The sequence below is a fragment of the Jatropha curcas genome, chromosome 3 (assembly GCF_041381405.1).
Source record: "Jatropha curcas cultivar XTBG-Jc1 chromosome 3, XTBG_Jcur_1.0, whole genome shotgun sequence".
Taxonomy (NCBI): Eukaryota; Viridiplantae; Streptophyta; class Magnoliopsida; order Malpighiales; family Euphorbiaceae; genus Jatropha; species Jatropha curcas.
Window position 1 is genome coordinate 26,476,990 of NC_143153.1, and position 17,128 is coordinate 26,494,117.

At 27.9% G+C, this 17,128-nt stretch overlaps 1 protein-coding gene and 1 long non-coding RNA gene across 2 annotated transcripts; both read right to left on the reverse strand.

Annotated features, from left to right (window-relative positions):
- Positions 1-1,544: 1,544 nt before the first annotated feature.
- LOC105628236 (large ribosomal subunit protein eL30y) lies at positions 1,545-2,880 on the reverse strand (the record flags this gene model as incomplete). Its single annotated transcript, XM_020685429.3, has 3 exons — positions 1,545-1,788; positions 1,872-1,940; positions 2,769-2,880. Coding segments are annotated over 3 exons (222 nt in total), but the record flags the coding sequence as incomplete, so codon positions are not given.
- Positions 2,881-9,107: 6,227 nt separating this feature from the next.
- On the reverse strand, positions 9,108-12,361 carry LOC105627990 (uncharacterized). Its single transcript, XR_001046540.3, has 2 exons — positions 11,539-12,361; positions 9,108-9,418 (listed from the first exon to the last, which is right to left on the reverse strand). It is a non-coding gene; the product is annotated as an uncharacterized LOC105627990 (long non-coding RNA).
- Positions 12,362-17,128: the final 4,767 nt, after the last annotated feature.

Below are 17,128 nucleotides of genomic sequence, written 5' to 3' on the forward strand. Positions count from 1 at the left end.
TTATCTCCAACTTTTTCACTTTCTTCGTATTTTTTTTAATCTCTACAATAAAAGAATGAGTTCAACATTTCAACCACTTCTGAATTTTTTACGATCGTTAAAGTTTTTCTAGTTGTCATAGTATACAATTTTTTCAAGTATTATTAAAAATTTTTGTGTTTTCAAGCATAAAAAATAATATGCATTTTTATTAAATTATTTTTTTTTCTTTTAAACATAATAAAAAAAGGATCATATCAAATCCAACATTTGATCTGATTTGAATTTGCCCGGAGCGCATATGGACATAAATATATAAAAATCTTCATGAATCGAATATGGATTTTATATAATCCGATCCGAATCCGATCAATGATCATCGCTAAACATAGGTGCTTAAAATACCATAAGAAGTATATGAATCAAAAATGAAGAGAAATCTATCTGCACTTAGAAAATCAACAAAAAAAAAAAAAAACATAAAATTACTTCTTAATATGATTTAACCTTTTGGGAAGCCTGATTGTTTCTCGATATGGCATTCCATATGAACGTCAGTCCAAGTATTATTACTCAAGGGGATTTTTGAAATTTCATAGTTTTGCGTGAAGCTCTTTCACAAGAGAAATGTTTAGATAGCGTAATCTACTGCGTCAACTATAAACTCATTCAATTAACTGCTTTCAATTAGATTTCTTATCTCTAACTAAACGAGAATCATGAAAAATTAATAGAAAATAAGTTTAGGAAAAAAAAAAAAGCAAACTACTTATGCAACTTTATTTGATATGACTTTGTCCCATTGAACGATTCTATAGCTGACGTAGTAAACGAGTCTAAGAAATTCTTCTTTCACAAACACCCAAACAACTTCTAATTAATCACATTTAAAGAGGTTTACTATAAAGAAAAGGAAAAGATCATCCACAGAGAATAAATGTAAGATCGATAATGCACCATGATCAGGTTCTTTGAGGTATGGCGAAAGGATAAAAGGTACAGCGAAAGAAGACAGCCCTGCGTAGATGCCGTTCAAGGATCACCGACCCTAATAGCCGTCCCCCTTAAAGAATTAAGCATTAGATACAAGTAACATATATCATAACCATAACCACTGCCTTGTAGAATATATTGCATAATGAAATTAGTCTAAAGTCTGTCATTGCTTAAGGAGATTGTTTTTTTGGATTAGACCTGAGTCTGTTTCAAAACTAGTGGTATGAAGCCAAATCCTGCAACCCAAACAGAGCCCAAGGGTTGTACAATTCATCAAGTCATACATTGATACGTATAATTACCATAACCACAAGACACCTGACCTATTATGCACTTCGTTCCGTTTTTTATCCCTCAGTAAAGAATCTGTTGATAGATCGAGTAAATATAAAGTGAAGCAATATTGTTCCAATTAAAACATCGTATTTCCCAAAATGCAAACAAACAAAATTTTCCAACAGAGATGTATTAGGAGTGTTTTAGTAATTTAACATAAAATATTTGCCAACACAACTAGTGTCTGTAAATCAGCATGGACATAATGCATAACTCGGGCTACAACATAGATCTTGTACTCATAATTAGTAGTAGCATAACTTGATTTATAAATGATTTCCAAAATAGAACAAGTAAAATGAGTCATCACGTACACACTTAGCAAAATTTGACAAAAAGAGTTCAAACTAATGTCTAATATCACGGGGAAAGAAAAAGAAAAGTCCAAATTGGAGAGGGCTCAAACATTGTAAAAAGGAAAGAGAAATATAATTGCTCATTGATCACTAGGGAGGCTCTTGATGATATCTGAATCACCTGCACAACAGAGACATTCACTCAAATGTCAGTGGATCAAATACTAACACAATGTTCAAAACACAATTGATATGATATTTTACCTGGATCAATAATGCTCAGGCAAGAAACACGGAAATACTTCCCACAAGCGGTTCCCAAGTCAACATTGTCTGGAAAAACACATTGATGAAGACATCAGCTTCAAATTTATGAACACTGAACAAAATATAAAGCTATCCACACATGTGCAAGTCTTGGGCTCAACGGCCATTTTTGAAGCTTCAATAACTAGTTAAACAAATTCGGGTTCTAAGCAACATATATTAGATGACAACATCCATCGATAAGATACAAATGCAATCATAGACAAGGACCCTTCCAATCCCCTATACCTTCAAAAAGAAAATATGATGCATTTTTGCTCGATTTGACTTTACAAACTGTATAGGGGTTCTTTGTGGATGTTTCATTCTATATTTTCTTGCTAAAAGTTCAAAAATTCAACTTAAGCTTTTGACATTAAACTTTATTTTCAAAGACCAAATACCCAATAAAGACCCCTGCAGGATATACCTAACAAATGTGTGGAAAGAAATCTGAACAAACCATATTAAGTAAATCCAACTCGTATACAATCGCAAACTTACATATACAACAACTCAAGGATAATATAACATACCATTCTGCAAAGTGACTGATATCTTTGACAAAAAACTAATGAAGCTAACTGATACAAAATCACCCTCGCACACTCCAAATTATCAGAAACAATAGAAAGTATGCAATTAAATCTAAAATGGTATGCAAATAATGTCTGAGAGGCTATCATTATCAGAAGTTAATGAGGTGAAGGGCATGCATCTTACAAGTACAACCCTCATTCTCATATGCAAACACAAACGTTATTCTCAGTCTCTGCTATCAAATAAATAGCAAAATGAAACAAAAAAAAAATGTAGACCATCAAGATTCAACAAAAGAAATAAAGTGAGCACTACTTCCATTATAATGATGTACTCCAACCTTAGAAAGCATGGCATAGTACTCAATCTCAGATTTTCTCAATGGAGGGCAATTGTTTGAAATAATTATAAGCTTGCCTACCAGAAATTAATCCCAAATATTAAAACTTACTAATATTATTTTAGAACAATAATTTTTATTTTTATTCTTTCAATCAATAAAAATAACATTATTTGACATCTTATTTAAACACAAAATAATAATATCTATATAACTTTAATTTTTTTTTTTTGGTCTAGATTGACTCAAATTAAAATTAAAAAGATAAAAGAAATTAATAAAAATTAAATTTTGATTTCATTTATATAAATTGTTCATTCTCATTTGAGAAATATTATATATCTAATAGATTCACGTTAAATGATTTTTTTTCTTTTGCGTACATTCATATTAAAAGAGTTTAATTGAGATACTAAATGGATAAAATATTAATTTTTACTCAAAATAATGAATCGTAAAATTATAATGAATAAGTTATTTAAAACTAATACATGCAATACTAATTTTAATCTTTTCTATATATTTAGACGTGTATATCACTTAATATGCATGTAAAATAAAATAAGTTCCTTAATATCTATAGTATTTCATGCATTTATTTTTCAATTAAATTATGAATATAAATTATTTTTAATAATTATTTAAATTTTAAATCCGATGAAATTAATTTCGTTAATAATTCATTTACTTGGTATTTTTAATAAAAATTTGAAAAAAATAAAGTTTAGATATTTTTTTAAGAAAATGGATTTATCCAACTTGATCCATATCCCACCTTGCACCGACCCTTAGCGAAGCAGATGATGGAGCAGTAATATATAGTGGGGAGAGTAACGTAATATCTGATCCATACCCGACCTACCGTCATACCCATTATATATATATATATATATATATATATGAAAATCATGTGGCTGATGTACTTGTTTTGTTTCTTACGTCTTTTTAGGTGGAATGAATTTGCATATAAACATAAATGTCATTTTGCACATGTCAAATGCTTTTGGACCAAATGAAAAGGTTTGGTCGTTAGTTATCTTGAATTAAAATAAATTAACACATGGAAAAAGCATTTACGAAGGATAGTCACGAACCACGAAAAAAGAATAATTTTATGAATTTTTTTATTTATATTTGATAAATGATTTCATATATCAAGTTAATTAAAAAAAATTGAAATGTTATCATTTTGTCTTTTTTTGCAATGTAGTAAAAATATTATTTATTATATATCTAGTATATAAGTAGGCTTATATACCGGATATGGATAAATATTTCCTTAGGTTTTTATTCAAAGAATACAACACTACCGGTGGTATAAAAAAAAGAAAAGAGTTAATAGTGGTTTAAAAGAAAAAAAGAAAAAATCATGTAATACCTCTCTCTCTCTCCCACATATATGTATGTATTATACACATAACATATGAAAATCATGTTATTGATGTTCTTTTGTTTTGTTTTTTACATTTTTTTTTAGGTGAAATGCATAGATTTTGCATCTAAATTTAGAAAAAAGTTTTAATAGTATTTTTAACTTTTATTTTGACTCGTTCAACATTTTAATTTATAAAATTACACATATTAAACACATTAGCTTATAAGGATAATAACATTTTTGACATTTAAATTTAAAAAAATTTCTTTTGATGTCTGAATAGGAAAAAAAAAAAAAAAAGATGAATTGAATGTATGAAATTTTTTAGAAAAATCAATTAAATGTTCCATGTTAATGTGGTACATGGAAAAGCTCATTGTGCAAATATGGAACAATAGGTTTGAGAGAAAACCCATTCTTCTCAAAGATTTGGACCTTTTTACAGCAAATTGAAGCACTATCTAATGCACAGGATATTACTGGCCAAGAAATTGAATAGTTGCAAGCAGAAGTGAGCTTCAAAACAAGTAGGAGGATCAGTTGGATATCCGGTCTGATCTAATTCAAATGGAGTAGATAAAATCTGATCTATTCAGTGGTAGGTTGATATTGATGCTAAAATAAAATTCAATTCGGATATGGATATGCCATAATTCGATCTAAATAAAAAGTAATTTTGTTTTTTTTGTTATATTTTTAAACATTTGATTGTAATTCTATATGTGCAATGCCTTTTTCTTCTATTCCTTCTTTATTTTTCATTTATATTTTACATTATTATCTCTAATTTTTTTCACTTTCTCGGTATTTTTTTTACTCTCTACATCAAATAAAAGAATGAGTTCAACATTTGAACCACTTCTGAATTTTTTATAATTGTTAAAGTTTTTCTAGTTTTCATAATATCTAATTTCTACATTATTGTTAAGAATTTTTGTGTTTTCAAGCATAAAAAATAACATGCATTTTTATTAAATTATTATTTTATTTTGTTTTTTTAAACATAATTAAAAAAAAAAGGATCATTTTGTTTTATTTCATTTTATTTTAAAAAAAAAGGGATCAGTCGGAAAAGTGATTTTAGTCCAGAATTTTACAACATATAAACCAAAACACTCGGAATCTCATGGGGACTCCGGATCCGTGATCAATTTGGATTGGGTGAGCCTTGTTTCGTCGGAAATGACCCTGATAGTGGCTTCGCCACCGTCGCTCATGGCGTTTTCGTCAGGCAAGCTTTGTCGCCGAAACTGATGGGAGAAACAGACTTGCTGGGAAGAGAGGAGTCGATCGAAGTATGTCCCTCGCCTTGAAGCTGCCGGAAACGACGTGGATCGTCGGAATTTGGTGAGCACAAGCTGTCGAGGAGAACAGCTCCGTTTCGCTCCCATTGAAGCTCTTTCCGCATGAGAGGAGGCTGGAGACACGACCACCAGCACCAGACGAGCCGACCGCCACCTAGCCTTCGTTGAGCGTGGCCGGAAACGAGGAGAGGGAGGGAGAAGCGGCACTGCTCCTTGCGTGCGCTAAGAAGAAGAGAAGAAGAGAGAAAAAGAGAGGGGAAGATGGGTCTAGAGAGTTCTGGGCCATTCCGGTTCGATTTGAACCGTTTTGGTCCAACTCAACAATTTAGCTCGATTTTTGTTTGGTTATCTGTTTTTTTTCTTTTCTCTTGGTTTCCGAAAACTTTAAGCCGGTTTACGGTTCCTGTTTAACAAAAAATTAAATATTTATTGTATAACCCCATTTTATTCTTATTAGTTCGATTTATTTCCCAATGATTTTCAAGCGTTTGATTCATTTAATTGATTTAGTCAAATTTATATCTCTTTCTCAATTTACTCAAAAATAGTGCATTATGTATCAAATTTAGGATTACCTAATTAAGTGGTAAATATAATTTTTATTATTATTTTAAGTGGTCTAATATCAATTCTAAGAAGTTTAAATTAATTTCGACTAGAAGTTTCGATAACTTGTTTTGGGTTTGAGCTCAATTAGCAATTTGGGCTCAAATCAAGATTGCCCAGTACTTACAGCCCATCCCATCAAAATTTGGATTTTCGATTTATTAAAAATTCAAAAGTTTTGAAAATATTTTCAGTAACTTTATACATATGCATATGATTATAATTATTATGGGCTGGACAACTTGGATAAAGATAAAAAAAAAAAAATAAAAGGCAAAAAAAGTTAAAAACCGGGTTTGGCTGGTTCAATCCAGTTTTTTGATTCAAACCAGTTTTACACCTGGTGGGTTTATATGTCAAATCAGATCGGACCGACTTCCAGTTCGCGGTGAACCGGTCCGATTTTAAAAACACTTATTATTATATACTAAGCCGCGTGAGCGGTTATTGTTGCCGTAACAGTAGTTTTACAATGTAATCCTTTTATTTTTCTTAATTACATTTCTATCCAAAGATAATTACCTTTTTAAATTTTTTTATTATTCGTTAATTACATTCTTACAACAATAATATTTTTCTCTTTAAACCTTATATTGTTATTTAATTACATTTATGTCCAACATTATTTTCCTACTTAACTATTTTATTATTCTTTAATTACATTCTTGCCATAATTTAAATTTTGTTATCCATTTAAACTTTATTAAATTAAATTTTTTTTAATTTATATAAGTGAAACTTAATATGAGTTTTTCATTTGATTTCTTAAATGCATAATTATAAATATGTTGAATAGTTAATTAATTTTGTACCATTAATTTAAATATAAAAAATTATTAATAGTTAACTTTTTTTTCTTAATTTGATTTTTTTTCTTTTTTTTTTTACCCAACTAATCAATAAATTTCATGTATCTTCTCTTATAATATGGAAATCATTGAAATTTGAAATTTTTGATAATTCATGTACATACATATTACTGTTAATATAGTATATATGCATTTATAATATACAGTTATCCATCAAATACTAATTATTAAATGTTGATAATAGTTTTTTCAAGCAAATTAAAAATTAATATTTCAAACTTATATAAAGCTTTACTAATACCATTTTAGAACAATAATTTTTATTTTTATTACTTCAATCATCAAATAATAATATTTGACATCTTATTTAAACACAAAATAATAATATCTATATGAATTTAAATTTTTTTTCTCTAGATGGACTCAAATTAAAATTTCAAAGATAAAAGAAATTAATAAAAATTAAATTTGATTTTCATTTATATAAATTGTTCATTCTCATTTGAAAAATATTATGTATCTAATAGATTCACATTAAAAGATTTTTTTTTTCTTTTGCGTACATTCATATTAAAAGAGTTTAATTGAGATACTAAATTGATAAAATATTTATTTTTACTCAAAATAATGAATCGTAAAATTATAATGAATATATTTAAAGCTAATAGATGCAATACTAAATTTAATCTTTTCTATATATTTTGACGTGTATATCACTTAATATACATGTAAAATAAGTTCCTTAATATCTATAGTATTTCATGTATTTATTTTCAATTAAATTATGAATATAAATTATTTTTAATATTATTTAAATTATAAATTGATGGTGAAATTAATTTCATTAATAATTCATTTACATGGTATCGTTATTTTTTAAATATTTTTAAATTATTATAGGTTGACGATAAAATTGTATTGTTAAAAAAATTTATAATAAAATTATGTCAACTAAAGTAAAAATGCACATAAATGGATTTCTAACTTTATTGGTTAAAATACATATTTTTTGGCAACGAATATTTTGAAAAAATAGCATTACCAAGCCGTATAAATACTATTATGACTTCTTATATAATTCTGCGTGCATGATAATGTTAATATAATGTTCATAATATTGTCTATAAGTTGAATTCTTATGTGTAAAGTTAATAAATGGACTTATCGTACATAATATTATGCAATACTATATTTCATTGTATTATAACATAATTTTAAAATTACATTTATAAATGTATAATTTATGATAATTATCCGGCATGATACTTGTATTTTCTATTTGATAGCATGAGACATATTTAATTAAAATATATGCAATGATCCGTGGTAATTGAACTTTCTAGTTTTTTTCTATTTTAATATTTGAAAATTTTGTAATTAAATGTCTGAATTAATAACTTGAGTGTATCTGGTAGAAATTTGTTAAAAAAGAAAGTCATAACAAACTATTTTACTCAATTATATTGATTTATTTTTTTATTATTTTTTTTTCCTTGTTTTGTAATTGAAAAAAAAAAGAGTTTTTTTTAGAGACAAGAGATAAAATAATAAAAAATTAAAAAAATTAAAAAGAGAGATAAATTAAATGCATGTTTATGTTGTTGCAGACTTTCTTGCTAAGAGCGTTACTGCTGGGTCAGTGGGTGTGGACTGGTTAGACAATCCTCCGCCTGATGTGAAGTTGCTTTTGGATGCTGATTGTGTGGTGCGGGTTGGCCCCGTGTGGTCATTTAATTAAAAAAAAACTAATTAGAATAAATACACTTGATTGTAACTTTTTTAATAATTTAAATATACAATTATCAAAACAGAAAAAATTAAAAATTTTAGACAAAACTCATAATTAATGCGAGTATTTGTTATTATTAAACTATTCTGTTCTATTATTAAACTATTTTGTTCTTATCTTAAAGGAAATAAAAAACTACTCGGCCATATCCCCACACTCATTAATATATATATATATATATATATATATATATATATATATTAATGAGTTTCTCATTAATCCTATTAATGAGTTTCTTTTAGTGACATTGTCTATCACATGGGTAAAATGTTCCTCTTATTCGATTTTCATTCTCAATTGGATACGTTTTATTTTATCGCTTAAAGTTGAGATCTGCTTATTTTGTGTCACGATCCGTCTCCGTGGGCCGGACCGGCACTAGGGCCCAAGTAAGCTTAAAGCCCTCGAGGCCCGTAGTAAGCCTGTATAAATTAAAAAAAATATGTGTATATACTAACAATCGCACAATTTTTGGCCCAATCTCAGATATATCGAATAATACATACTTTGGGCCTAATTATAATACATCTTTGGTTCTCATAAATTATTCTACCAACTTAATACATGACTAGTGGTATATCATTCCTACAACTGCGGAGTTCGGTAACATCTAGAAGTGGTGAAATCCTTATATATAACAGTACATTAATTACTTAACCACAAAAATTTAAAAATTTTACATTTTATAGCCCTGCGAAGAAAATTGCATAGCCTTAGCCAAATCGAAGGAAATTCCTAATTCCTGAAAACAATCAAACAAGTCATATGAGTTTTCTAAGGAGTAATAATTTTTGCACCACACACGCAGTCACACAAATGTGTAAACATATTAATCTTGTCGCCCGACTAGTTTTATGCTCACGCAGCCAGTCACACAAATGGCAAATCACCGGCACTCACAATCATTAACATCTTCATATAATCACATCACGTGGAAATTAGTCAGTGGAGTCACCAAACCCCCGATGAGCCGTCCTCCCACATGGCTCATCCTCTCACATGTGCACCGGGGAGCCGATCCCCCATACTGGCCGACCGGTCTAATCCTCACTTGACCAGCCCTCTCATTGTTTTTCTATCCTCTCTTTTCTTTTTCATACCAGCAGGAGGCAACCCGGTCGTCTCCATCAAATCTAGATCATCAGGCGCTCACAACAGGAGGCCACCCTGCGGGCTGCGATCAAATCTAGATTATCAGGTGCGCCCAATAAAGAAGCCAACCTGTGGTTAATAGTAACGGTAACAGAAGGTGCACACGGGGGCGCCGATCTCCCATTTACCCGGCCGACGGTCCAGTTTCATAATTCATCATAATCAGGATCCATGCTTTTTCGACCGTCCTCACAAACCCATGGTGACCCACTTCATCCCAATTCCACACAAGCAAAGCACAGTAATATCACAACACAATTAATCAAACATCGCAGTCAAATGCAAACATATTGATCAACTAGACATTGTAATGCAATGCGCAATTAAACATCGAAAATCATTGCAAACAAATAAATAAATAATAGTATTGACAATAAACAACAATAATAAAATAAATAACAATAATAACAATAAGAATGAAAATAAATAAGTAAATATGTAAATAATGAAATGAATAATAAAGATAATAAATAATCAGAGCACCAGATTTATTATGTACCAAATTATAGAACTAATCTAAATAAACTTATTAATTATGTTATTAATTAAAATTTAATCTAATTTCTATCAAAATTTCGGCAGCACCTCCCCTAAAAATTGGACTGTCTACCTGCTTAAACATCACCATTTAATATACTTAGCAATTATCAATCACACAGCCCATCCATCGGGCGATCAACTAATCACATACCCGTCCTCCTCAAATAGCAATATTACATTCCACAATTAATTCTTACTTAATATTCTTTAATTGATTTCTTCACACAATTTATTTAGATATGCTTCATGAGTCAAATAGAAACTATGTACATATCTTCCTTTCTCCAAATTATTGCAAAAGACATCGAATTTCCGAGGTTTAATTTAAATGTTCTTAGATTGAACTTCCCTTTAAATAAAGATATACCCAATAAATCCATATCATCCTAAGCAAATCAAACACAACCATTCTTGTCGTCAGTTAGCCCAAAACTCATAAGAGCTAACCTCGCAACAACCGCCATTACATAGAAATTCTAAATTCCAGCTTAAACTCATTTACTAGCAAATTCATTTTTTAAAAAAAACAAAGAATTCATTTTAATATACCATTTCTAATCTCATCGTTATCAAACTCATCAAGATGAACAATATAGTTGCTGCCTTTAAGTTTCCCCACCAAAATTCATGTTTTACATGATAATCAATTCATTTCTCAACATAATTATTTTGTGTAATACCATTCCTTCTAAAAAAAACATAGAACTCATATAAATAATTAAGTTAGTTGCTGCCATAGTTAAGAGAACCTTGATTTCTTTGCAAACATTTGTAGTTTAAGCAAATAATCTACCTATTTCTATACAAGAATTCACGTTATATATCAATTAGATGGTAAAGATCAAAATTTCCCATCAAGAGTTTAGCATATAGTATACATTACCTTCATTACTTACCTAAATCTCAAGCTAATGGCTAAATAGCTACTGCCAATATAAAGAATCTTTAATTCTTCACAAAAATTTATAATACAAGCAAAAATCTAACCGTTTCTATATAGGATTTAGTTTATATACCTATTGAAAGAGCACAAATTGAAATTCCTAATCATATTGATATAAATAGTAGCTGAATATTTAAATTTCTACGATAGCTCAATTATATACCTCAAATCCTTCAACTAAGATCAAAGAACTCATGAATTAAATTTAAGGTCATAATATAGCTTACCCAGTCGCAACATACGCCGGAAATCGAAATTTTCCAGTTAGAACGATCGGTAGCTACTGCCGCCGCTAAATTTAAAGAAGACAGAAGAGGCAGTGGTCGGAAAGGAACCGGGGACGAGGTGGGAGGTCTACCTTGGCTGGTCCTTGGCTGGGCTCGCCGGAAAATGCAAAAAAAAAGGGTAACAAGACTTTCCTGATCGCAACCACAGTCGCAGCTTCTCCTGATCGTTGCGCCAGCCGGAACAGGAAGGAAGAGAGAGAAATTAAGGGACACAGCCAGAGAAGGGAGCTAAAGCCGACCGATCGAGCTGGAGTCACGGGAAAATCGAAGGAGAGGCTGGAGATGCGATTTCCCGATCGGGAACAGAATCGCAGCTCCTAGCTACTATTGCACCGGTCGGAAAAGTGATGATGGAGAGGAGAGCACGGTGAGGAGGCAACGGCGACAGGAGTGGTGGCGGAGGCGCTGGTCTTCGGTGGTCGGAAAAATGAAAAGGAGAAAGGGGGAGGGGTGAGGTCGGCGCCCTCCAGAAGAGGAGAAGAAAAAAAAAGAAAAAAAAAAGAAAAAGAAAAAAAAAAAAAAAAAGAGAGGAGGCGTTTCTAGAGGGTTCAAGGCCATTCCGGTTCGATTCGAACCGGTTTGGTCCAAATCAATAGTTTGACCCGATTTAACTGTTCTCGATTGAAATTCCGACAATATACTTGGCTTGGGCCCAACTCGCAAAAATTTTGGACTCAAGTTAAGATTATTTGGTGTTTATAGCCCGAATAGTTGAAAATCAAAATTTTTGATTTAATAAAAATTCAAATGTTTCGAAAATAAAAATTCAGGGTGTTTCATTTTGATATCAACAAATAGTCAACAAATAATTTTTAATTCATTTTTAATAATTATGATATTTTAAAATATTATCATGATGAATTATTTTATATGTAATTTGTTTTTGACACTATTTTATATAATTAAGAGATTGCCCTTATATGTATATATGATATATGGCTCCAAAAACATTTAACATATGCCTGTTGCAATAAGAAAATTGTGAAAACTATATTCGATCAAAACGTTGAACGCTACTTAACAAATTATTTGGTAACATAATGTTTGAAATAGGTTTTAAAGGTTAAAGTAGTGTTTAGTGAAAAGTTAACTCATATAATATTTAGCTTTAAGCGTTTTATAAAAAGCTGCTCAAATAATTAACTGCTAAATGGTACTAAAACAGCTAATAGCTATTCAAATAACTAATTTTGTCTAATAAACCCGAAATGTATGCAAAGTGCATCGTCAATAAATACTTGATAATTTCAAGAAGAATTACTCAGATGGTTTAATTTAGACTGTGATCAATCGTAAATTATATATTTATTTTTTTGGTATATTAATTATTTTTTAGATTCTTTGTTAATTACATATTTAGTTGTGTTATTTGACACATAATGTTAAATAAAGTAAATTATAAATGGAATGATAGAAAAAAAAAAAAAAGAAAATTTGATATATAACTAGTTGGACATCGTGGTAGTGATTAGGATAGAATGTAATTTTTTTATTTATGGACATCATATTCTATTAAACTCATGAAAAACCCATAATATATTGTAGCATTTCCATGTTTTAATAAATATGATCTGGAAAATTACCTAAATTCAAATTAAAATTAATCCACCTAAGGCTGATCATATTTCGGTAAAATATTCGATTTAATTAATTTTTAATATATTTTTTTCGATTTAAATGCCCTAAAAAAATTAAATTTTATTTTGACAAGGTTTAGTTTTCATTAAATTCAAAAAAAAAAAAAAATTCAAATTCATTTAAAAGAAAAAAAAAAAACAGAATTGAACTAGTCGAATTGAATGGATTCAATTCAATTTTATATATTCTTGGATTTTTTATTTTATAAAATATATATCTATTCAATTCACATTGTTTTGATTTGATTTAAATCAAACCAAAAAGAATACTTACTCTTAGGCCCATCTGATCCGATTTATTGTCACGTCCAGCACAATTAATATGCTCTGAGTCCAAGTTCCAAGGTTCTGCCGGTGGTCACTGAGCAATTTGTAATGTTTATATAGCTAAACATAAAGCTAAGGAAGCCAAAGTTTCATTTCTTGTGAAAAATTACATTTTAATTCCTTAAGAACAAAAAATTATATTTCACTCTCCTAAAATTTTTTTTTTAAAAAATTCTGTACACCTTCTAAATTCATTTTTAATTATGTCGCTTAAAATGATTGACGTGCTTATTTGTTTATTCTGTTATCGGCATTCATATTATTATTATCAATATTATTAAAATCAGACCAAAAACCGAACCAGCATCATTATTAGGTCGTGGTTGGATCAGATTGACTTGGGTCAACTTCGTTGAACCTTTATTTTGACTTTTCTATATAATTTTTTATTTTGAGTTTATAATTATTTGGCAATACTAAAATAGTATATTGGCTTATACTTCTATACCACAATTCATAAAAGTTTAAAATAAAAAAAAAAGATATTTTTATTTTTATTTTTATTTTAATGATTATTATTAATAAAATTAAGAAGTATATTGATTTCCATTCTTATAACAAAATAATAATAATAATAATATAATTTAATTGTAAATTATTTTTCAAATAATTATCATATATATATCAAATATAATATTCTTATTAAATTACAAAAAAAATTTCTACAATGAAGTTAAATATTTATACATAAATAAATAATCTTATAATCATTTAATCTCAATTTTAAATTTAATTTAATCTTTAATAAATGATCATCTTTAATTTAAATTTTAACATTTCTTCCTTTTAAAGTATTTTTATTTGAATATTGAAAAGTGAAAATTATTAAAATATTAAAAATTATATTTAATAAGATACAATGCATGAAACTAGGTATCTAATTATGACATATTAATTTAACATTAAAATTTCTATTATCATTTTTTAAAGTAATTACTATTTTTTATTAAATAAATAGAAAAATAAAATTAAAAAAATTAAAATAGTTTACTTTTCATAAATATTGATACAATTAATATTAGCTATATTATTAATATTTAAAAAAATTAAAAATTTATTAATAACTAAAGATAACTATTGTAAAAATGTATTGTATTTTTTGAAGCCATAAATGAGTTTATTATGTTTTTTTCAAAAAAAGAAATATTGATTTTTAAGTTTTTCTAGAAAACTTTAAAATTTGAAATTATTTGTAAAAGTCCCTAGGTAACTTTATACATATGCATGTGATTGTAAAATTATTTGAAATTATTTTTCATTTTTTTTACCCAACTAATCAATAAATTTCATGTATCTTCTCTTATAATATGAAAATCATTGAAATTTGATATTTTTGATAATTCATGTACATACATATTATTGTTAAAATAGTATATATGCATTTATAATATACAGTTATCCATCAAATACAAATTATTAAATGTTGATAATAGTTTTTTCAAGCAAATTAAAAATTAATATTTCAAACTTATATAAAGCTTTACTAATACAATTTTCGAACAATAATTTTTATTTTTATTACTTCAATCAATAAAAGAATAATATTTGACATCTTATTTAAACACAACATAATAATATCTATATGAATTTAAATTTTTTTTTGTCTAGATTGACTCAAATTAAAATTTCAAAGATAAAAGAAATTAATAAAAATTAAATTTTATTTTCATTTATATAAATTGTTCATTCTCATTTGAGAAATATTATATATCTAATAGATTCACGTTAAAAGATTTTTTTTTTTTTCTTTTGTGTACATTCATACTAAAAAACTTTAATTGAGATACTAAATTGATAAAATATTTATTTTTACTCAAAATAATAAATCGTAGAATTATAATGAATATATTTAAAGCTAATAGATGCAATACTAATTTTAATCTTTTCTATATATTTAGATGTGTATCTCACTTAATATACATGTAAAATAAAATAAGTTCCTTAATATCTATAGTATTTCATGTATTTATGTTTCAATTAAATTATGAATATAAATTATTTTTAATATTATTTAAATTATAAATGGATGATGAAGTTAATTTCATTAATAATTCATTTACTTGGTATTGTTATTTTTTAAATATTTTCAAATTATAATAGGTTGACGATAAAATTGTATTGTTCAAAAAATTTATAATAAAATTATGTCAACTAAAGTAAAAACACACATAAATATGCACATAAATGGATTTCTAACTTTATTAGATTAAAATACATATTTTTTGGCAACGAATATTTTGAAAAAATAGCATTACCAAGCCGTATAAATACTATTATGACGTCTTATATAATTCCGCGTGCATGATAATGTCAATGTAATATTCATAATATTGTCTATAAGTTGAATTGTTATGTATAAAATTAATAAATGGACTTATCGTACATAATATTATGCAATACTATATTTCATTTTATTATAACATAATTTTAAAATTGCATTTATAAATGTATAATTTATGATAATTATCCAGCGCGATACTCGTATTTTCTATTTGATAACATGAGACATATTTAATTAAAATATATGCAATGATTCTTGGTAATTGAACTTTCTAGTTTTTTTCTATTTTAATATTTCAATGGAAAAACTTTATAATTAAATGTCTGAATTAATAACTTGAGTGTATCTGGTCGAAATTTGTTAAAAAAGAAAGTCATAACAAACTATTTTACTCAATTATATTGATTTATTTTTTTTATTATTCTTTTCCTTGTTTTGTAATTTAAAAAAAAAAAGAGAGTGTTTTTTAGAGACAAGAGATAAAATAATAAAAAATTAAAAAAAATTAAAAAGAGAGATAAATTAAATGCATGTTTATGTTGTTGCAGACTTTCTTGCTAAGAGCGTTACTGCTGGGTCAGTGGGTGTGGACTGGTTAGACAATCCTCGCCTGAGGTAAAGTTGCTTTTGGATGCTGATGTGTGGTGCGGGTTGGCCTCGTGTGGTCATTTAATGGGTTTACAGCCCTCCTTTTAATTAAAAAAAGGAACACACTGTTGTAACTTAGAGTTAAAAACATAATAATAGAAAAATATTCCAGGTAGCACAGGCTCAAGGATGACATACACAAATTGACTGATATAAACCAACGGGCCCTTTAAATTCCAAGTAAGGCAGACAATCTATCAGAGAAGATAAGAGCAGCACGTATAACACATTTGTTTCTCCTGATTAACAAGATTCCATTGTGAAAGCACATTTGAAAGCTTATTTCCATTGAGATTAAACCATCCAGCATAAACTGAGAAGCAAAGCATATTGAAGTAAAAAGCAGGTATGACTGTAGACCTGAAGTGCTTCATCTAATTTTGTCAAGTACTCGTTTGTTGTGGTCCCACTCTGTTCAATTATAGGAAGAATGAACATATTATATTGAAGGGAAAAAATTATAATTCATTTCACTGAGAAATAACGAAGGCTTACCACTACTTCAACATTCTGATCAATATATCTCCTAGCCTCATAATCCTGTCAGAGAAATATTCACAAACCAGTCAACAGTAACAACTGTACAAGAGTAAAAAGAATTTGTTACCTGATAGGTGGAAGCCAGAAAATATGAAGA